Below are 23,330 nucleotides of genomic sequence, written 5' to 3' on the forward strand. Positions count from 1 at the left end.
TTATCAGCGTTATAACATAAACTACGAAACGTGTCGTCAAAATAAACAAGAGCTATAAAACTACGGTATAAAGTTACATCAGCCTTCAAATCAACTCTAGATAATCTATTATTACAACTTTGTGCGAATTTAACAATGTTGTTCATATATCTATGTTTTTCACAATTATTCTTCATATAAACAAATAGTACATTTTTATAGAAGGCCTAAATTCTGCCAAACTTCCCATTAGGGTATTTCCCACCATTTTGCTTTGTCATAAAATTACTACACACTAGCTTATCTCAAAACAAATCAATGTAAGAACAAAGCGACAGGAACTACGGTTCGTACGCCAAAATCCCAACACTAAATCCTAAAGCGCTTCGTAATCCAATACCTATTACGTTAATTGGCAGACATTTTCACAACTAATTAGCATAATTTCATGAATTTACCTTGTTTAGTTAATTACAAATGATGTCATTAATACTTTTATACGCTAGTCACATATATCACTTAAACAGTGAAGATATATGTTTACGCTAATTATCGTAAAGAATGTTTACCGTCTAATGAGGAGCGTGTAGTATCTTTGTCTTAACAAAAAAGTAAACATACTTTCTTTAGAAGCGCGTAAGGTTTATAGTACGTATACATTAGTTAGTTGGTAACACGAAGCGGGACTCACGTAAAGCTGACAGTCCTGCGCCAAATCTGACAATATCCTCGTCGGACTCAGTAGTTCTACGGTATGTTATGTAAGAGCCAGTACATTAGTACACATGTGTACTAAATTAATTCCCGCGTTAACCAGTATAACAATGACCAATCTGGTTTTACATTGATCTGGAGAACTTCTATTTAGATCACAAGTATTCCAAAAAACCTCTAAATTAAACGCTGCATATATATAATCTTTGGTCCACCGATACAGACTCGGAGAGAACGTAAATAGTTAATATGACTCATGGTCCATTGACATGATTTCTTCCTTTCGTAAATGTGAACCTTTTAAATAAATAAATACGACTACGTATTCCATCTTTGGCTATATGCTTAGTGTAATTATTTTTCGTTGTAAATAAATATCTTTTTGAATTCAAAAAATCTTTAAATTGTAATTAGAAAATTTTCGCCTTTATTATATTAAACACCAGCCATAATTTATTAATCTATATTTCGAAATAAGTATGTTCAAAAATATCACTGTTTTATTACTATCCTGTTGAAATGTCCACCGACACAGACTCGGAGAGAACGTAAATAGTTAATATGACTCATGCTCCATTTGCAAAGATCTATTAATTTCAACATCTCAGCAATACTTAAGATTTCATATGTCTAATTAAAATAATCATTTGCAATCGGATATAGCACTTATCCAGTCAAATTACGACAGCAGTGCACGGTGTGAAAGTATGCAATGACCACCTTACAACATTTATCTGTAACATTTCGTTTATATAAGATGTATTTGTGTCATTTTATATAACTGGGCTCATGTGACAAATTGTAATTCAAAACAAATGATATCTTGTGTTGCAAAATATTAATAAAAATAAGACTTCCGTGGTTCGTGGTTTAAATTTACCGTGTAGCCAACGAAAGTTCGGTATTAGCTGCCATTGTCATTTTGATGTAATTTTGTCATTTTTATAAATATTCGCCTTCCCGGCTTGAATCTTTAGACCATCCCGCCATTTTTCGTAAAAATATTTTCTCATTATAAATATCCCGATGTAAATTAAGATTAAAAAACTTGTTTATCGAGAAACAAGAAAATATTTGTTTACATTAGTCAATATGAAGAAATATAAGTGGCTTTATAAATACTATAGACTGCGAAACAGTGAACGGGTATTTAGATCAAACAGTGCATTATCGGTAATTTCTCAACGATTTACGCTTCATTTCTTCGTCTAATACAAGTCTATTACATGGAGACGCTGTCTGAGATTGTGGAAATTTACCAGATAGATAGTATATTTCACTATTTCAATTATATAGTATTTTCATTTGATTATACCATAATACCGAATAACTTGACCATAAAGATACGAATAACAATAACCAATTTATCAACACGTTTGTGAATGAATTATATATGGCTTATATTCATAGTTTTATTTTACAGTTTTATTACACATTTATTTTATGAAAATCTACGGTCAGAATCTGTCGACCTCGTTAGAAAAATCTTGCCTACCCTAGTTTCTTGCCAAAACAATAAGAAGTATTTAAAGTATAGGATTGTATTCAGATACCTAATAGAAATAAATAAGTAAAGAATTATATATAAAGAAGGTTCTCGATAGGACCTTTAAAGCTCAATTATAGTACTGGGCACTGGCAGTTACATTAAGTGGGAAAACTTTTATACCTGAATGAACAGCAGCATGATGATGAATCCTTCATACATTTGATTAAGGAAGCTAATTACTAGCAATACTTAGTCACATCTAAGTACCAATAGCTCATCAATGGCTTTCGTGCTAGTAGACCACCTACCTTGTGACCTTAAATATACTCCGTTACGATAAGAGCAACCTTCACGATCACAAAACTTAATTTAATTACAACTGAAAATCAAGAGTTCGCTGACATAAGTGAGAGCGATACTATCGATTAAATATTCACAACAAAGGCCTTTCATAGCCTGTGAATTAAATTATATCTGCCCTGTCTGAAAATTAATTTATGATATATTAATATAACGACTGTGAAAGTTTTTTAATACAATAAATTTATAGACTTAACTAAATGTTTTAGGTTAAGGGAGCGTTCAAGTATTACGTTACGAATTTTGGGGGGGAGGGGGTCCTTTTGTAAAACGTTACGATGCGGGGCGGGGATTGAATTACGCGTTATTTTTAATATTATTTTCGACTTTCCAGTACTTTACACCACATAATGGTAACTTTTAGGTATTAAGAGTCACTAGGTGGTCATAAAATATTTTACTATACTTGGGTACAGAAAAACGTTACGGCGCGTTACATGGGGGGGGGGTGTCAATAATATTCAAAAATTGCGTGACGTAATACTTGAACGCTCCCTAAGATTCAGAGTCAAGAGCGCAAATTATGACACCACAAGTATGTCAACATTCTATTTGTCTTTGAGAGACTGTAGTCATACAGCTATCTGAATCCTAACCTTAGTTCTCAATGGCTAGACGAGGCCGTGATAATAGCCAGCAAATATTTAGTTTATGTATCAATCTAAGCTATATGCATAAGAGATGAGAAGACACACGACACATTACACTGATTAATAAAAATATTTACATTTATCTCTCATCGTCATCCACAAGACAAGACAGCCCTTAATAAAGCCATTGTAGAATTGAAGGAAGCTATAAAGAATGTTAATGACTTAACAATGCAAGCAAAGTTGGAGTCTCTAACCGCTACTAAGGCCAGCAACTATTCGCTCTGGAAAATCACCCGTTCTTGTAGCCAACCTAACAAATCAAAAGCCCCAATTAAAAAGGAAAACGGCTGGGCCAGAACGAGCCAGGACAAAGCGGACTTGTTTGCGAACTATCTAACAAGCTCCTTTAAACCTAATGTAACACTGGACAACTCATCAGATGAATATGTTGACCAAGTTCTAAATCAAGACCTTCAAATGGATCATCCCCCTAGACCTGTGTCGCCTGCAGAAGTCATAAAAACTATCAAATGCCTGGACAGTAAAAAGGCACCAGGTTACGACCTGATAACTAAAGAAGTATTGATGGAACTACCGAGAAAGGCTATGATCTTCATCACTATACTCTTCAATGCTATGTTACGAATAGGCTACTTCCCAGTTGCGTGGAAAATCTCAGAAATCATCATGATTTATAAGGCTGGCAAACTGATGACCGAAAAAACATCCTACCGACCAATCAGTCTGTTGCCTACTCTTTCCAAGGTATTGGAAAAGACAATACTTCGTAGAATTGTGCCAAGCCTTGTGGAGCGCAAAGTAATACCAGATCATCAATTCGGCTTCAGACAATACCATGGCACAGTGGAACAAGCTCACAGAGTATGTGACGCCATAAGAAAGTCCTTAGAACAAAGGGAATACTGCTCATCAGCATTTCTGGATATCCAACAAGCATTTGACAAGGTCTGGCACAAAGGCCTGCTATGTAAGATCAAGCAGAATATTTCCCACTCTTACTTTCCAATATTCAAATCTTACCTAGAGGATCGCATATTTTATGTAAAAGAAGGTGACGCCACTTCGGAATTTCAAAACATTGATGCCGGGGTACCACAAGGATCTGTTCTCGGCCCCATGCTCTACACGTTGTACACTGCTGACCTGCCGCTATTGCCAGGAATAACCACAGCAACATTTGCAGACGACACCGCTATATTAGCAAGCAATAAAGACCCAGGACTTGCATCAGAGGACTTGCAGAGAGGCCTTGACAAAGTTAACGAATGGCTGCAAAAATGGAAAATAAAAGCTAGTGCCGCGAAGTCAGTACACGTGACCTTCACCCTTAGAAGAGGAGACTGCCCACCTGTAAAGTTGGACCAATGTATTCTGCCCCACAGCGACCATGTAAGATATCTTGGCTTACACATTGATCGTGGATTAACGTGGAGGCACCACATCAAATGTAAAAAGCAGGAGCTACAGCTAAAGTACAACAGCCTTTACTGGATGCTAGGTAGAAACTCAAGACTTTCTCTAGATAACAAACTTCTTATATATAAAGTCATCCTTAAGCCCATTTGGACATATGGCCTCCAACTATGGGGCAGCGCAAGTGATACCAACATAAACATACTCCAGCGACAACAGAACAAGATCCTAAGAGCAGTTGCAAAAGTACCCTGGTACATTACAAACAAAGAAGTTCACGAGCACCTCAACATAAGAACAATCAAAGAAGAAATCCGGAGACTGGCAGCTAAGTACAAAGAGCGGCTAAGCTGTCACCCGAATACACTTGCTCGCCAACTCACCATTAGACAGTATGTGAGTCGACTAAAACGTCACCATATTCTAGAGCTAGAAGACCGGCAGTAGCTCTAGACAGAAGATGAGTAGATGCTTCCAATGGGAAGTCACTCCACATGACAGCACCACAGAAAAAAATTTGCTCATAGCCTTGGGGCTGATTGCAAATAACCGAAAAAAAAAAAAAAAAAAAAAAAAAACATTTATCTCTCTCAATACAGCTAAGTAAAATTTAGGTATAAAGTATAGAATTTTAAATACTATTAAACATTTGAATAAATAAAACTATTAAGTAACCTGACACATTTTTAAAGAATCCTTCTTTCAATACCTATACGATGAAACTATATTTCAAAAGTCATATTATAATATTAGATTGACCTATTTCTATGCTTAGTATTAGAAACGTTTGTGATAAGCGCTAATTGAGATAGGGCATGCTTGCTCTTGCGTTAAATAGGCAGTTTATCGTATGCAGCCGGCGCTGGAAGCCATGAAATGTTATTAGGTACACCTGTATATAGTCACCAAAATTGTATACTATGGTGACTTTATCCGTATGCCGTATGGTATCACACCATAGTATATAGACGGCAAAAAAGCGTATTAAATAAGACTTTGCTTGAGCAAGTTCCATTTGTATATAAATTATATATGATTTGATATAACTCCTAATTAATAAGTTGTTAGAATTATAAGTTTAATTAAATAATTTTTGTTTTGATAAAGATTTCGTTCAAACTAAATAATTATTGTTTGTGACCATTTTATAGGGTATGTGGGAAAATAAAATGAATAACCAGAAACAATTAAACATTGAAACAATTACCATTTTTTATTTCATTCAACTTTTAAATAAGTTTTAATAAAACCTTTGATCGGATAATACAAGCTCAACGAATGTGTTTTAGTCTTTTAAATTTGGTTTCCTCATTCTGTGGTGATAGTTGCAGCAGCCATAAACGTTGGTTTTTCCGTACCGTCAAAACTTGTTTATACTTCTCGATCAACAATTTAAATTAATTTGAACTTTTAGCTAACCAATGAAGCTTCAAAAATAATGCATAGCAAAAGGTAACTCGGCTTGCGATGTGATAATTAACAGTACTTTTAACCAATTACGTGTAACCTTGTATAGATCACGCTTTCGCAAAATATCCATGTAATTTATTTACATACGTGATCTTGGCATTTAATCGTTTAAATATTCTTTATACATATTTCACTTAGCTTAAAAATTTTGCAATTTTGCATGGACACAAATATAAGATTGAATTTAGTTAATTATACCATTTTTTCTGATCATGATGTAAAAACGCACACATATTTTAATACGTAATAGCAACATTTTTGTAGATTTTTAATTTAAAAATTATCAATTTGTATTTAAAGCTATGCATTATCTATTAAATGTTACATTCATAAAATAATCTCATTAAAAATAGTATATACTATGTATATAGAAGAATTGTTTGTTTCTGAAACTGCATAACCTAATCCTAATGGAGTATAAAATCGCTACTCGCGTCTTCTGCCTCGTGATCCTCGTAATTGATTTCCTACGCTTGGACCTATCAATTGCGCCAAGTTGCGTTTCTTCTAAAAAGAGTTTCCTTTACGTCGCCAACGCACTTGTATGAATTCTTCACCCAACATGCTCTTTTGTTTTATTAATTTCAGTCAATTAAACATATGTCCGAGCATGACTAGCATTATTCTAGATCTATCCAGAACATTCCTATGCTAAGATATTTTGGCGGTTTATAAAAACACCTAACCTTCACACTTCAACCTTAACACCGTTGTTAATTTAAGCGACAATCACTTCGAGTTCATTGATGCGGGCGATCAATTTTTACGGTTCAACGCTGTAATTAAATATAAAGATTAAGTTTGTTGTTGTTAAAATTAAATCTAGAAAAAATATTCTTTTAAAGTCCAAAAGTATTTAATTTATATTTATATGTACGCATTCTTTATTAGCCATAGAGTATCAGTGGTTCTACCTCCGTACTAACCTAAGCATTATTTGTAATAATAATAATTTATTTATTGCAAGAATATGGTACAAAATGTTAAGGTGATACAATCGTAAATCGTTCGCATATTCTGCCACAGACGATGGCGCGCAAATTTGTCTTAAGGTAATTTTAGTTATTATATTGTATTTCATTGTACTGTAGTATTGTGTACATAAAGATTCACATTCACATGTCCCATACGAAGCTTATACATTGGGACCTTTCTATAAAAGCAATACCAACTTCCAATTGAAGCAATAACAAAATATCAACTATTGTTGATATATTTAACAAAACCACTCCATTTTGTTCTTTACTACGGTACCTTTGGTGAACTTTTGATTATGTTCCCGCCTTTAAAATTGCGTTTGAACAACGCAATCATATTAGCTTTATATAAGCTAAACAACATAAAACAAGCTAATCGCTCAAACATGAATTAAACCCTTAAAATTGCACATCGCAAAATTGCTAGTTAAATTTTCGTACACCTAGAATTACTACCCATTTCTACTCTGAGTATTAGAAAATACATAGCTATATAATTTTCTGTATAGCGCAAATCATAATATTTAACAAGTACGCTCGATTGCTAAATACACATTTCGTTATTTATCTTATCTGAGTTCTAAACGCAGCACTTGTAATTTTAAATTATTTACTAAAGAGGAGTGTATTCTTGAATTTCAAGTAGGTATCTCAATCCTAAAAACTATTAAATATTTAAACTAATATTAATATCAAAAAGATTAATTAACAAGCAATACGTGTTTGAGAGATATTTTATTTATGGTAGTCAAACACGACAAAATCTTTACGCTTATAAAATAATAATAGTCTTCCATTTGTGAAGTAATTAAGTTTCACATATTTTGCACTTTACAATTTTTGTACTTCTCTTTTTTTTAAAAAAGATCGCTTATCGGAGATAAATCCGCATTTTGTGTAAAAAATAAACGAGTAATCTGCTGCTGTTTCAATATTATACTTTTAATAACTTTCAAAGTATTTAACTTAATTTATATATCGGGGCCATGAAGTCCAATTTATAAAGCTAAAGCATCAAAGAAACATACAATGCCAAAACACATTCAAACTCCAGTGGGAATATATATTTTGAATTTAACTTGAAGCTAATTGCTAGTTAACCAACGATTCATCTATTGGATATTATACAGCCCAGCTCAGGTGATATTGACCAAGCAATAAATCCTCGCATAATGTCCACTTCAAACATGATCATTAATCTACAACGCTCCTGTATTTTGTCAATTAGCCTCACTCAATACGACCGATTATCTGGTGTATGCGGGTAGGAGTTTTTAACATAAGGAATATTGATAGCGGGACCGAATGAAATTAATTACAAACAAATAAATACATATTTTAGTTAAAATTATTTTCGAGTTGACTACTTAAGGTTTAAAATAATAATCTTTCTATTTTTCATAAAATACAATAAAATCTTACTTATCTTAGGACGAGCCATGATATTTCTATATCATAAATTTCTACTTCCAATTGTTTCCTACATTCGTACTAATTAGGTAAATCTTTTGCAAAATACAGCCTAAATTCTCCTTAATTACCTCGGTACTTGTTAGCAATATTAGGATGAAATTCAAATAGAATTCGTGAACAATGTACATACATATAATAATGTCGAAGCTATTAAAGTTGCTTTGAAAGGTGTTTTTGTTGAGAGGGAATAGGCATTTATATATTTTTTTAAGTATTTGTTGTACTGTTTGGCAACTACCTAATAAAACATGTTTTTAATCCGAATCGAATAGAGTCACCTTACTGCGGTCTACCATGGCTTTTTCCTTTTAAAGCGAAATCGTTTACTGTAAAGAAGACAAACTCTTTCTTATATCATTAAACTTATTATCTATTACTTGTTGTTAGGATAAATCTGGTATCTTGCCCAGCCCATAGCGCAGACGTCTCGATTGAATACGGTTATTTCGGCATACAAAGTGCGCTTTATCGATTTATTGAAAGGTCCGCGAGCACAGATGATAACTGGAGTGTCACGGCACAGTAATAGATTAAAGAAGACCGCAAATGCAATGCCGATGAAATCACGTACACGCAGACAATATTTCATTAAATTATGGCCTCATCATCATTACGTTGCTTTCATTTTTAGTTTGTCGGATTGAAATATGAGAAAAACGTTTCGCACCGCCGTGAACGCGTATTTAATATTTATTATTCCTAATAAAGGAGTGTCTTTGCGGGTGATCTCTCTTAGATGTTTGTGATTTCGTTACAAATTCTGTACATGGTAATATAACTTGTAATGGTAATATTACAAGTTATATTACCATGTACAGATTTTGTAAAGAAAGTTTGCGTGTTGTTCCCACAAGTGCTCCTATTTCACCAGGCCTCCGGCTGATAGAGGACAAATCTTTGTATTTAATTTATTTTATTAATATTTATTACTTAAGGTGTCATGTGGAACATGGTGTAATGGTTGCAGCTCCTTACAAACGTTGTGTAAAACAAAAAACTTGGCGATTAAAAAGAGTGGCGGAGAGTTTATTGCCAGTTCCTCTATTCCGTCCTACGCCCTTGATTTGAGAAAATGTAAAATTTGGCAGTAAATGTAAAATTAGAAGCATTTAATGTTTATTTCTTTTTGTGTACAATGTACATTGTTGTTACCTATATGGCTAAATGATTTTTGACTTACTTGACTTGATTAACAAGAAATAATACAATTATATCGATGCAGATCACATAACCGTTGAGAATAAGTAGGTATCTCCATTCTTCATTTTGTAAACCATCGCTGACTGAGGCCTTAAAGAATTGTCGGAAGAAATCGACAGGTAGGTAGAATAAAGAAAATGATCAATCAAATGTGTCTCTTCCATGCTCCAATATTGGGTTACGTGACTTTACGTCTACGTTTTTTCCATAGATCAATTAATGGTAATTGTACTTTGTGACTGTTCAGTGCATATACATGTCCGTATCAAATATATAATTTCATTTATTCCGTTTTTCTCTACATAAAAACCTTCCTCAGAGTTCAAGGAAAAACCGTACTAGAAACCGTCTTCGAGTTTTGCGCTTAGCAACATATTCCATTTTTATTTCGAGAGATGTTTTAAAAAGTTTTACCAAAAAGTTACACGAAGATTTGAACAAATATTTGTCATTTTTTTAAATAAAAAAACTCTATATCTGCCAATTTAAATATACTGTGTGAATATGCTAATTCTATTGATACCGCAGTGAGTCAGGTGGCACGCGGATTGCATTTTTCGCTGTGAAAATGCTCGATAAAAATTCAAATATTTTTACATATTTATTTTGAACAAAATTCATCTCACTTAAGCCTAAATTAAATATAAAAGAAATAAACCATGCTTAGCCTCTCCAGGTAAAATTTATTATTTGTAATGTGTTTTTACCGAAAATTATATTTTTAGTTCTTGGCTTCATTTGTTAAATAATGTATTATTTACATAATCTTCTATTTCTATATCAGCTACTTTATTCTTAGGTATAAATTGACCAACCAATAAATCTTAACACATGTGGTTAACCGCAAACACTATCACTAGTTTTCATCGCCATATGCGTATTGTCTCCCGTAGTTAGAAAGTTACCAAACATTTAAATTTCGAATCTCTGTTTTAATAGGCTTACAAACTACCGAAATCAAAGATAATAAAGTTAGTTGAAAAATACAACATATTTTTAAACACTGACAATAAATTACAGGCAATGTTTAAACAGGTGATCTTTGCGCGTTTCGTTTTTAATAGAATCAGACTGTTCATTTCTGCTATTTCAATTCACGAGTAGTTCATTAAGAGTAAAGATTTAAATATTTCCCCGTATCTAGTCTCAAGCTACAATCATTAGTATAAATAAACAGATATTTAATTTTAGTAGCTGACTTGAACCAATTATGGATTTCACTGTAGATTTGAATTTATTTTTTATTTTGAATAGCCGAATACCGAACACTAAACAAAAATATATTTTTACGTTTAACTTCACTTCAAAAATACTTCGCAAAATTTAGTTAATTAGTTGTTCAAGCCCCACGCGATTTAAAATAGGAACAGATCCAGGTCAAACTATATTTTAAACCAAAACTTACGTTGATCTATTTTAACGTTGCTGTGAAATAATTCGAGCATATTTTTCTTGTAATTTACTTAAACGTAACTTCGTAGGTTTTATGAATAAATCTTTGTAAATATCAATACTTACACGATTACTTTACACTATACTAGTGCGTGTAAGTGTACCGCCTCTGTCTCTTAACACACTAAGATGACAGTTTGGAACTCTTAGATTCCATGTTGAACAATTGTTAGGAGATTCTATGAAGCACATTGACTGCCTTGTTGGATGTGCTTTTATTTAAGATCATCATTCATTAAGATCATTATCATTAAGATCATTATCAGTAAGATTATTATCATAGCACTGATTTCGTATGTATAAGTACAGTACGGCGATACTCGATTAATGATTGATTTAATTGTTAGTTTTCTCAAGAATCTTTAAAACAAAATATAAGACGAAAACGCGATACGGGGGCTATTTTACTTATTTTTAACTCAGTTCTTCCTACACATTTATTCATCTCTTTCTGTATAATTGTGTTATTACATAATTTAGTTCTTTTGTCAAAATAGGCTTTTTATATCCAATTTAATTGATAAGCATAATTATAAAATCACAATTAATATAAACACTAGAATTAATAGAATTTTTAATTAATTAAGTAGCAAACTACTTTTTCAAGACATGAAGAATATAATACATTCATAATTCAGTGGAACCGTTGCTCTGAACATCATGGAATATAGTTCCAAGCTAATGAATTGCAAATTGTCGGTAATAGATGTAATTTGTTTTAAGATACTTTCCTACAATATGGTAAAACCTATTATGTATTTAAAAAAAATGTATGTAATTTCTAAACGGTCATTGTCGTCGAGTTATTTCAGATCGGCGAAAAAATAACCTTGCATCACCTTGAACGTTGTCGTGTTTACGATGTGACTCTAGTACAAAAATAATTTTAAAAATTTCACTGGTCTAACATCAACCAGTTTTATTATACAGACTTTAGAACGATGCCAACATTTTTAATCTTCATTCATCTTAAAAAGATATATTTTTAATTTCGTGGCACGTTGCGGGGGTACTCGAAACAGCGAGGCTGATTTTCAGATTTGTATGTATTGCTAGTAGACCGGGAGATAGTTACACAAAATTTTAGGCTGGTAAAAATCGTTTGGCAAAAAAAAAATGCTGATTTTCGGCGGCATGGCAGCCATTTGGAACTGTCCGAAAAGTATGGCATGGTGATTTTCGTAAATAGCTGCACGACGATGATTAACTGTGCAAAAATTTGCCTGGTACAAAGGGTTGATTTTTTTTTAAATTATCGCATTCGCGTCAGTATCGCGGGCTGTAAGTCACACCGGAGAAGTATGGCATGACACTACCGCCAATTATTTTTTAAGGACTATGGGAAAATATTAGAATTTTTGTGGATCAAATCGTTTGACACTCGTAATTAATCCAACTGACGGCCACGAGATTGGGCCGCCGCGGCCGGTACCAGCGCCATGACCATCATTTTTCTTTTTTTAATTGCGTAATAAGACCGCTGAAAAACGGCCATACTGGTACAAATGCCCAATATTTTGTGTCACTATCTCCCGGTCTATAGGTGAACACGTACAGTATATTTTTTACCGGTAGGTAATTAGGTGTCTATTTCTCCAGGTTTTGGACCTGGGCATTTTTTTTTAGGGGTTAGGAGGTCTGTCAAAGCAAACACGCAATGTGCCTATCCCATTAGTCTCAAACAGTATAGTCATCATCATTTTTATCAGCATCCGTAATATAAACATTTTGAAAATTTTATCCTGTTTGATTCCAATATAGTTATTTCTAGAATGATCAAATATTAAAATATCTTTCCTGTTTCCGGAAGGCTTCTCGTACATTGTGACAAACCTATTAAATATTAAAACGCTTACCCGCATGCGCCTACATTTCTCAGTAATTTATAAGTCCTGCATATAAAAAGCCAGTGCTCAATGATGTGAATGATTTGTCGAAAATAATGTTTAAAAAGGGGAAAAGATATAGGTAAAAGTAGGTACGTATTATTTATATCAGGTTTCTTATGAGTTCTTTGAGTAATACTATTTTGATTATTTCATACTAATATAACATTTTATAACATACAATTATTGTCGTAGACCTCCACTACATTTTAAATCAAGTCCGTTGAAAATAAAAAAAAATACTAGATAAGTCGATGTCTGCCAACTTATCTAGTATTTTTTATTTAATTGTGAGATTTAAAAATCCCGTCACAGTTTAGATTTATCAGTGAAAAAAACATTTTAATACTTATTCAAAGTAAATGGTATAACAGTATACTCGGTAAGGAGGATAATATAAATTGATTACCATTAGGTACATCCCTTTATGGGTCTTGGCGAGAGATCGCATTTGTTTGTTTAATCATATTTCTTGTCTAGACAAGTAGGTGCAGCCTTCAGTGCTTGACACGCGTCGTCGTTTATTTGCTACATAACTGTCAGTGTTGTTTCCGAACCAATTCGAATTAGGGTCCTTGAAGAAAAGAGCGTACCAATTCTTAAAAGGCCGACAATGGACTTGAGAGCCTTCTGGTCTTAGGCGGCGGCGGTATCACTTAACATCAGATAAGCTTTCCCGTTTGTTATATAAAGAGGCTGATAGATAAAAATAAATTTGTTTCGGATGTAAATTATAGACTATTAGAATTGTCTTAATTCTCTTATTTAATTTTAACAGTACCTAACTACATAAAATGAGAACGTTATAAGCAGCTTAATACTTCAATATATTATGGTATTAAATAAATTACATCGTATAAACATAGCCACGTTTATGGCCTCTCTAACATATTGAAGGGCGCTATATTTCATGTAAACGCTTTGAAACTGAAGTATGTGTATTGTGTACGCTCGGGCGAAAGTTGTCAACTAGCATTAATTAGCTCAGCCCGTGCCAATAGTCATTAATTTAAATCGATTGTCATTTGTATTACAAGATGTTATGTTGTGTCAAAAAAAGATTATTATAACATACTTTTCTATTGTTTTTTCTAAAAAACTTGTTTAATTATCTTTCGCTCTCTATATACGGTATTTGCAGTAGTATCTGGAGGAATGTCATACGAATTACTACTACTTACTAAATGCTCTTCTCAAATGTAACATTGAAGTATAATAATATTCTTGTTTTTTTTTTTATTAAATCGGGCGCAAATTTAACGCTTAAATAGATAAACAACACTTGTTCATATCAATGTCGCTCACAAAGCTTTGGCGCAGCGCCAAAGTCGACACTCAAGCGAAAAGCGGCTATAGAAAGCCAATGACGTTGAGAACAGACTTTAACAAAAATGTTGAAAATTGCTTGACAATATTTATCAATATTTACTGAACTCGTTTCATTATAGCCGACTTTAGTTAGAACCAATCTTTTGCAAACAAATTTATCTGTTTACCATAGTTGTACCATAATCTAATCAAACACGTTCTCCATTTCAGACACTCGGTGGACTCGGTCGCGTCGTATTCTAGCCAGAATCACGTTGACCGAATAAGGACTCAGAATTTCTCAGCGGCTTCTTGTCAAGACGATAGCGACTTCGGATCGATAAAGACAAGCCTCTTTAGAAGATCATCTTCCAATTTAGAATATCCGATTAAACGCCCCGACAGCGCCACTTCAAATACAAGCTCCACAAGAAGCCGTCTTCGAGAACTTGTAGAAAGGAAATCGAGTCAGGACGAACACAAATCCGCCGCAAATACAGTCGCTGACATACAATACTTTGAGAATCCTACGGAAACTCTTGAATTTGATAGCCCACGAAACTCCCTAGAGTCGAAGAAAAAGAACGACGAAAGGCCAAAGAAAAGGAGGTTATCTAAATGTAAAGAGAGCGATAAAAATAAAAAACAGGAAAAGTATCAGAGTAAATTGGCCGATTACTATAAGTTACCAGTCCAATTACCTCAAGACGAGTTTTATCAGCACTTGACCCGGTCAAAAGCGGCTGAGGAGTTTTTACACAAGCATTTATCGAATTCCGACACAGAGTTTAGCGGAAGCTACGGCAGATTGTGCAAACATAGAGATCTTGAGGGCTCTAATTTACGTCGCAGTAGAAGTTTAGCTGTTATTAGGGAAGAAACGTTTACGGACCTCCAAATTCAGAATCACGTTAAGAATAAAAGATCTCAGCTAATCCCTCGCGCCCGATTATTTGATAAACCTTGCTTCAAAGACAGGTAAGACATAATAAAGTTTTTTTAAATGAAAATAAGTTTCATACAAAATGTGACCCGGGGATTATTCCCAAAAATAAATTAAAATATGCTATTTTACAAACGTTGATTTTATCATTCTTTTAGACAATAAATTCGGATAAAAAAATATACTAACGCTAGTCTCTTAATTTTCAGATTATCTGGTCGAGCAAAATATCACACTAAGGAAGAGGTATTAGAAGGGATATACATCGATAGCACTGTATCGTGTTTTGCTGATATTAATCGACAACAACAGGAAGAGCCAACTAGTCTTCCAAAGACTAATGATAACCATTCTCAAAAAGAAAACTCACCGTGTAATGAAAGCATTCGTTCTAAATCAGCGAATGGTAGCTGGGCAAACCTAACTGAAGATACGAAACAAATTAATCTTTCAGAAGATAGCATTGGCCACTCTCGAAATCCAAGCGAAATCGACAGCTTAGATTCAAATTACGTCAGAAAACACTACAACTTTGAGGCGCACCGAAAGAGCTATAAAGAAGGATCTCCTGATACCGAAGGTTCTTTGGTTTCTCCATCTTGTAAAGATCTCTACATAGCAACTGATGAACACGATAGTGGTCCTGAGTATAGAGCAAACTCAAAGACACCTAATCTATTAACTGAAGCACAAATATCAACTTCCCACAATAATAAAGAAACAGAAAATTGCAACGTTGAGGACCACGTTACGTACGACATTATATCTGTAAAGAGTAAAACGGGCGAAATAAGTGACAATCACGCTAATGTTTATATAAACTTAAGCGAAGATAAAAATGAAGAGACCCAATCAATAATTTCAGAAAACGACGGCACCGTATCAAGCCCACCAGATAGTATTACGTCGTATATATCTATATCTATAGAGTCGTCTACGGATAAATCACACAAGTTAGAATACTTGACTCACTCTTTAGCCGAAAAAATCGACGAGTATTGTGATTCTCAATACCAAGACCACATTTCTCAGAAATCGCGAACGGTGGACGCCGAAAGTCAACGGCCAGATAGCGATCCCATATATACAGCTGTTCAGAAGAAGAAAACATTCGCTGATATAAGGAAAGAGTCATTTGCAAAAACACAGAAACCATCTCTTGAAAATAATAACAACAACAATTCTACTGAAATCTACGTAAGCCGAACCTATATTGATACAGAAACATACGATAAAAAACAGGCATCTGCATCAAAAAATATTACAACAGAACCATTTGTTACAACTTTATTAGAAAATCAATACTATTCATTACCGGATATTAATATAAGTAAATGTCTAAGAAAATCTGAAAGAATAGATGCCCAACTAAGAGAGGAAGACCCAGAAGACAACACATGTGAAAATACATATGAAGTGGCCCAAACTCATTTTCAACAAATACTAAACTGCAAAAATAGTGAAAACTACGGGCAATTAAATAAAACTCTTGCAGCACCACTCAACAAAAATAATTCTCACAATACTAGCATTTATTTGCCAGAGTATACGGAGCCTCAAATCTTACAAAATTGTACAAAAATTGAAGACGACTTAAAGTCAATAATCACTATAACAAGTTCTAATCCCGATGACTTCTATACAGACAACCAACAAAACGAAAGAGAAATAAACGAAATCGAAGGTACTATAAGGAATACTAAGTTAATATCGAAAAGTGAAAGCTTAAAACTCTCCTCAAACACTGCATGTAGACCAGAAGTTAAGATATTAAAATCTTATTCTAACGATAATATTCATAACGGCAGGCCAAAAGGAAAAACCAACATCAAAAAACATTATTCTCTGAGGCAGCGAGATCCTGTTGATACAGTAAATATACCAAGCCCGGAAACTGTTGTCAAAAGCTTACAAAATACACAAAGGGTATTTTCAAAGCCTTCATTTGCCGAAGAGCTACGTAATCACTCCCTAATATCAAGAGTGCAATCTTTTAAATCATCAAAAGACTCAAATATTGACATCATACCTTTAAGTGGTCACCAAACTCTTATAATTGATCCTCCTTTGCAACAAAACGCTGACGCAAAAGAAGACAATAAATCTCCAAAGCATTTTGAGGGTGAATTTAGCGCTAAAGCTGAAAGCTTAGTTAAACCGATTTGCGTTAAAGAAACCCAAAATACAATCAAAGAAAGTGAGCTAGTGTATAAAGAACCAGACAATATTAATTTAAGAGATTCATTTATAACAATAAAATTAAACAAAGTAGTAAAGAAAAACTTACAAAAACTTAAATCTGACACATGTGATTTAAATTCACTATCGTCAAAAAATAAACCCCCCTCAAAACTTATAATAAAAGATCATAAAAATTATTCCCTTACTCGAAAATTTGATACCAATAAAATCATGACTCGCCCACAAATACTGCAAGTAGTTGATTCAAAAAATACAAAAATAAAAGATCAGATGCAATCAACGTCATGTGAAAGGTTAGATCACAAACCAAATTCAGGCACAAAATGTATTGACAACCAGGATACTATGGATTCCACAAAGGTGGTAAAAGGTGAGACCCAAGTGAAAGAAAGATTGGATGACGCTATTAAAACAGACATTGAATATCAGGAAAAAATTAATTCAGTCAAAAGTTATTGGTCGAAATTAATAGACAAAACTCCAGTAGACAACTTAAATAAACCTGAAAGAGAAGAATATATAAATAATGAACCAGATAATGATGTTGAAGACACAAAGCAACAGGATAAAGATGACAATGTTGTACCAGAAATTTCGGTTGGAAAAATAATACAATCATTAGAAAATGTTAAAATTGTTGACAGTATAAAAAAAATAAGTCAAACAAAGTTACAGCTATGGAAAGATGATACGGAGAAAGTTAAAAGTGATTCAGAAATAGAAGAACCACCAGTTGAGAAAATTGTAAAAGACAATAATTCTCAGCAATTTTATCCAATACCAAAATCAGAACAAAATAATACAAAGAGCGATTTAAGCTCCTATCGCAATACTCCAGAAATCGAAATTGTGGAATTAAGTAGTGAGGATAATCTAAACGAAAAGACACAGGCTACTTTAATAAAAGCTAAAGGATACGAGAAAGGTTGTGACGATTTTGACCATGTTCGTTATAAGGTAATGAAATCTGAACTATTTAAAAATAGTATGATAGCAAATTACAAAAAAGAGGCGCAGTTTGATGGCTTACTTCAGTACTTACAGGACTATAGTTTTCAAGAGTTATTGACCAATAATAATATTGTTATAATTGAACCAGTGCGAACCAAAGTAGAACCAACTCCTCGTAAAGAAAGAAATATTGATACATGTAAAATACACGCCTCATACTTAAAGAAAAGCGACGGTTCATTGCAGGCGGAAAAGTCTAAAAATGCAGTGAGAAGACACTTTTTTTATCACCCTATTAGGGTAAATAAAGAAATTATCGAAGAAGAATTACCTAATCCTGATACTGTAAAAAAAGTAAGGAATCTATTCGAAGATACATTAAAGATGAAAAGTCCGATGACCCATGACCCACCATTGGTAGATGAGAAAATTGGACTGACGCGGCGTTCAACGTCGTATAGAAACTTAAGTGAAGAAATAAAGACGAATAAAAACGTAGGGAGAAAGAAAGTTATACGTCAATTAACCATAGACACTAATTTAGGTCATAAAAAATGGGATAATGCGAGTCTTTCAAGTGGAGTATCTAGCGGCGATTTGAGCTCAAATAATGATTACGATGCTGAAGCACTTAGCCCTTATTCAAATAAAAATATAAAGGACAATATATACAGTTCTAGCGACGAATATTTGTGCGATTCTGCTACCCAAGATTTTTGCTGTGAGAGCCAGTATGTTAGCCCAGACATTCTCAAAAAAATTCGCGAATGTGGGACTTCAGTAACGTACTATGGGGGTAAAGTATTGAATTCTAAGACTGGTTCAAACGTAAGCCCGATGACAAAAGCAATTATGGACGAGATAAAAAGTTTACAACGAAATTGTAGCGCGGATTGTTATTCGTGTCAAACAAAATGTAAAGGAGATAAATGTGCATGCTTAGTTGCAGATAAACACAAGCAAATACCAGAAAAACCGATATCCCAGGCGGCAGATAATAAAAATGTCATATGTCAAGAACAGCCAACACCCACAGACACTTTTCCAGGTTTTAAATTCAAACTGGTTAAATCTAATAGCTGTAGCAGCCGATTAGAACTAACCGGCACCGAAGAAAGCAAAAACTTAAGATTTCGATTTAGAAAACCAAAGTTAATCGGCGATCCCCCACTTTCGCAAGATGAAGAAAACTCGGTTAAAAATAGGATTTGTCGTTTAGAAAGTTACAATAAAGGACAGATAAAGACGCCCATAAAATTTAAACAAGAGAAAAGGATAAGTGACATGGAAAAAACAGAAATTAAAGGTACTATAACCGAAAATTGGTCTAGTATTTGTGAAAGTAAAAAACAAAATATAGAAACAAAATCTGCCATTGAAAACTCAAAGACAGAGCTGCAAGACAAAATTATAAGCGATAACAGTTTTGAAAAGAAGTTTTATTACGTTAATGAACATTTACAACATAATAAGATGGTAAATACTGGAAAATTTGGAGAAATGGTATTTGAGGAGTTTGAGGTATTAGAAAATTGTTACGACAGTTTAAATAGCAATAAATCTTATAAGTAAGCTTATTAGCGCTATGATTATTATTAAGCATTCGCTTTATTATATCAGAATGAAGTTGTGATCTGCTTTCTAAGATTACTATTTATTGCTTGTAAATGTAGATATACGTTACATAAATTGTTATTCCTAACGTAATTTACTCGCTTTGTGTAATTAATAAAATAATTTTATGTTATAAGTATAAAATATACATTAATATATTTCTAACTATAAGTCCATTTCGGTGAAGGTTATAGCCTTATAACATAATTCAAAATAATAAATCGAATTATAAATAAGTTAATGTGTTTATAATTAATTCCTTACCGTCAAGTTTTTCTTCGATCTTTGTGGGTGACGATTTTGATCCATGAACGCAAACGCTTGTAAAGAAAGTGCGTCGAGTGGGCCGCCATCTCCAACACCACGATTCCTTTAACAAAAAAATTAAAATATTTAGGTGGTCTCCCTTGTATGAAAAAACTTAAACGAATTACGACGTGTTCTACTTTATGGTTTTAGTTAAGCTAAAAAATAAGGAACACGGTATTTTACTTTAATCTTTCTAATTCTTAAATCGTGAGCGTGAATATAGTTTTCTTTTTCTTTCAACACGATCGCCGTAGAACCCAGTCATAAATTTGCAACAAATAAATAAGTTGGCCTTACGTAGTTATTATGAATTCTTTCTCGTTTAAGTCATTGTACCCTTTATAAAACTGATGGATGTTCTGAATTTTTAACGAAAAGGCGAGCAAAATTTTAATCACTTATGAGACATGTTCACTGTATCAATAGAGTGATTCATGATCAGACATTCAACTTGTGAATTAGTATTGGCATGAGTTCAACATTGACGCAGAGACTAATATTTTAATAAAACTCGAATTGACAGAGCCATCATAATATGTAATTTATAAATTATAACGCATCATAAATTTTCAACGAAGCCACTGACCGCTCACTCTTCTAGGTTAAACTCAAAATACAAAATTGCTGTCATTGCACTTTGTTTTTCTATTTATAGTAACTGGATTCAAATTATAAAACTTTTAAATATGTAACTTTGCATATAGTAAAACCAATTTTCTTACAAAAACTTTGAAGATTTGTTGTATGTGGTGGTAAATCGGTTCCCCATATTACTCCTAAAACACTAACGCAGTAGCCTTAAACCACCTATTCAAATAATACAAATGCAGAAGTTTACAGTCTTATGGTATCAGTATAGAGTATTGATCAATTAATTCTTGTACTGGAAGAATATTAGTAAACTATAATTTTGAATTCATTTACCATGAAAACTGTTTATATAAGTTTTTAGGAACTTACCAGATTTTCACCTACAATTTTATTTAACATATGAAATATGTTTCTGTTATTTAAAAAAATATTGCTAATAATATTTAAAGATTAATCTATTCACACACAAATCAGAATATATTTTTAGTTTCCATATAATACTCTTGTTGTCTCTAGTTAGAATGCTTCTTATAGGATTTGTTTCTTTAATACTCATTAGTAATTAAATCAAATATATGTATGACAATTAAATTTAAACCGAAACATGATTGATAACTTATCTAAATTAAATTGATGTTTTCTATTAAATTGACAAAAGCATATAGTATATATTTCAGTATTATATACGATATACACGTCTTATTAATATTGTTAACATAAATCACCATTATTTCTAAAAATAAATAAATGTGTTCAATGTAATTTAATCCAAATAATAAATATAATGAAGTGTTAATAAATAATTTGGAGTCAGCTGATAATAATAAAGAATCTTCCTATGAATAAACAAATTATTAAAACTTTTTTCTCAGTCAATACCAAACTCGAGAATTTTGCTTCTTAATTATTATTTTTTTTTACTTTTGTCGCCTACGACTACTTTAAGATAATATTTGACATCAGTTAAAAATAAATTATTTGTTGTTCACGTGCAACTAATAAACGTTTCAAAAATGAAATACCTGTATGAAAATGAACTAATTTACTACACAAAAAGCATGTAACACTTACTTTATTATCCAACAAATCCCTAAATATTGGTGATAAACACAAACCACGATTTATTTCTAATTTTGATAAGAGTCGGCACCTAGAAACACACACCGTCGACGCCATCTTTTACACTACATAAAAACATGACGTATCACGTAGCCGAAGCCGATAGGCGGTTGCCGGTAGGTGAACCCTTGTACTTCGTTACTACTATCACTCCTATGAGCTTGTATTGTAGGTATATTTTCGTATGTAATGCCTACCGTCCAATATCAAAGATTTTAACATTTAAGATATTTTATATGTCATAATTGATAAAGAATGAATAAAATAAATATAGCAATATTTATTTCTTTATATTTTATGTTTTAGTAGCTTTCAATTTATTTTTTCAACATAGTCAGATTTCCTTTGGACTTATTTATGGATAGTTTGTTTATATATTCTAATTAATTAAAACTATTACTAGATACTTTATAGGCAAAGTTGGACTCAATCAGTGACCGTGGACACAAACTAGGAAGACAACCGTGAATTTAAATAACGCGCCTTTTGGCTAGTGCCATAGAGTACAACCCTAAAATAGCTTATATAATATAGATGTTCGTAAAAGACTATACGCGTTCACAGATATTTTAATCAACGTTTAACGTAGATAAACAAATATAAATATACTTACTTTTGAAATAATGATTTGTTTATCTTATGCGACAGTACGTTTTTATTAAATCTACTTTATTGGTTGTTTGTTATAGTTTATAATATCACAGACATATTCTGGTATCAGATAATATAAGAGATTACCTAAAATACCCTCTAGTAAAATATGACATCATACAAACGCTTGTTATTAAAAAACGGGTGCGTGTACTTATGTACGCGCGTAAGAAGTTTCTATAATTTCTTTGGCATTATTAAAAATAGTTTTTCATTGCATGCAAATAATTAATTAAAATTAAATAATCAAAGACTGGAAAAGGAGTCATTATAGTCAATAAAGTTCAGTTTACAGTTAAAAATTAAATAAATAAATATTTATTATTATTCTCTTACATTAAGTGTAACATAAATTCTATTATTATTCGAATGTTGTTTTTAAATTATGTCCAATGCCGAAGCATCTTCCGTGGGCAACTTCATTCTGTTAATTTTGTGTCACGGTGCGCGCGCATCGTAAAATTTCACTCTCATCAATTTTTCATAACGCGCCTAAAGTATAACTTCAAAAAAAAGTGCGTGCGTACAAAGTAGGTACACATGTCAGAAATGAAACTTCTTTGGCAAAGACTTGAATCTTTAAGTCTTGTTCATATTTATACAAATCTAAAACTT

General features: G+C 32.7%; 2 protein-coding genes across 2 annotated transcripts in view; one reads left to right on the plus strand and one right to left on the minus strand.

Moving 5' to 3' along the window:
- Nucleotides 1-20,281, plus strand: part of LOC125060546 — a 79,414-nt gene extending 59,133 nt beyond the window's left edge. The window contains exons 2-3 of the mRNA XM_047665510.1: nucleotides 14,567-15,313; nucleotides 15,488-20,281. Of these exons, the coding sequence (XP_047521466.1) occupies nucleotides 14,567-15,313; nucleotides 15,488-20,003 (5,263 nt within the window). The 3' untranslated portion in view covers nucleotides 20,004-20,281. The remainder of the gene's footprint in view (nucleotides 1-14,566; nucleotides 15,314-15,487) is intronic.
- Nucleotides 1-22,172, minus strand: part of LOC125060548 (calcium uniporter protein, mitochondrial) — a 106,051-nt gene extending 83,879 nt beyond the window's left edge. Inside the window, exons 1-2 of the mRNA XM_047665512.1 lie at nucleotides 22,017-22,172; nucleotides 20,310-20,415 (exon numbers count right to left, since the gene is read on the minus strand). Coding sequence (XP_047521468.1) covers nucleotides 20,310-20,415; nucleotides 22,017-22,121 — 211 coding nt within the window. The 5' untranslated portion in view covers nucleotides 22,122-22,172. The remainder of the gene's footprint in view (nucleotides 1-20,309; nucleotides 20,416-22,016) is intronic.
- Between the last annotated feature and the right edge of the window lie 1,158 nt (nucleotides 22,173-23,330).

The sequence above is a fragment of the Pieris napi genome, chromosome 21, assembly GCF_905475465.1.
Source record: "Pieris napi chromosome 21, ilPieNapi1.2, whole genome shotgun sequence".
NCBI lineage: Eukaryota > Metazoa > Arthropoda > Insecta > Lepidoptera > Pieridae > Pieris > Pieris napi.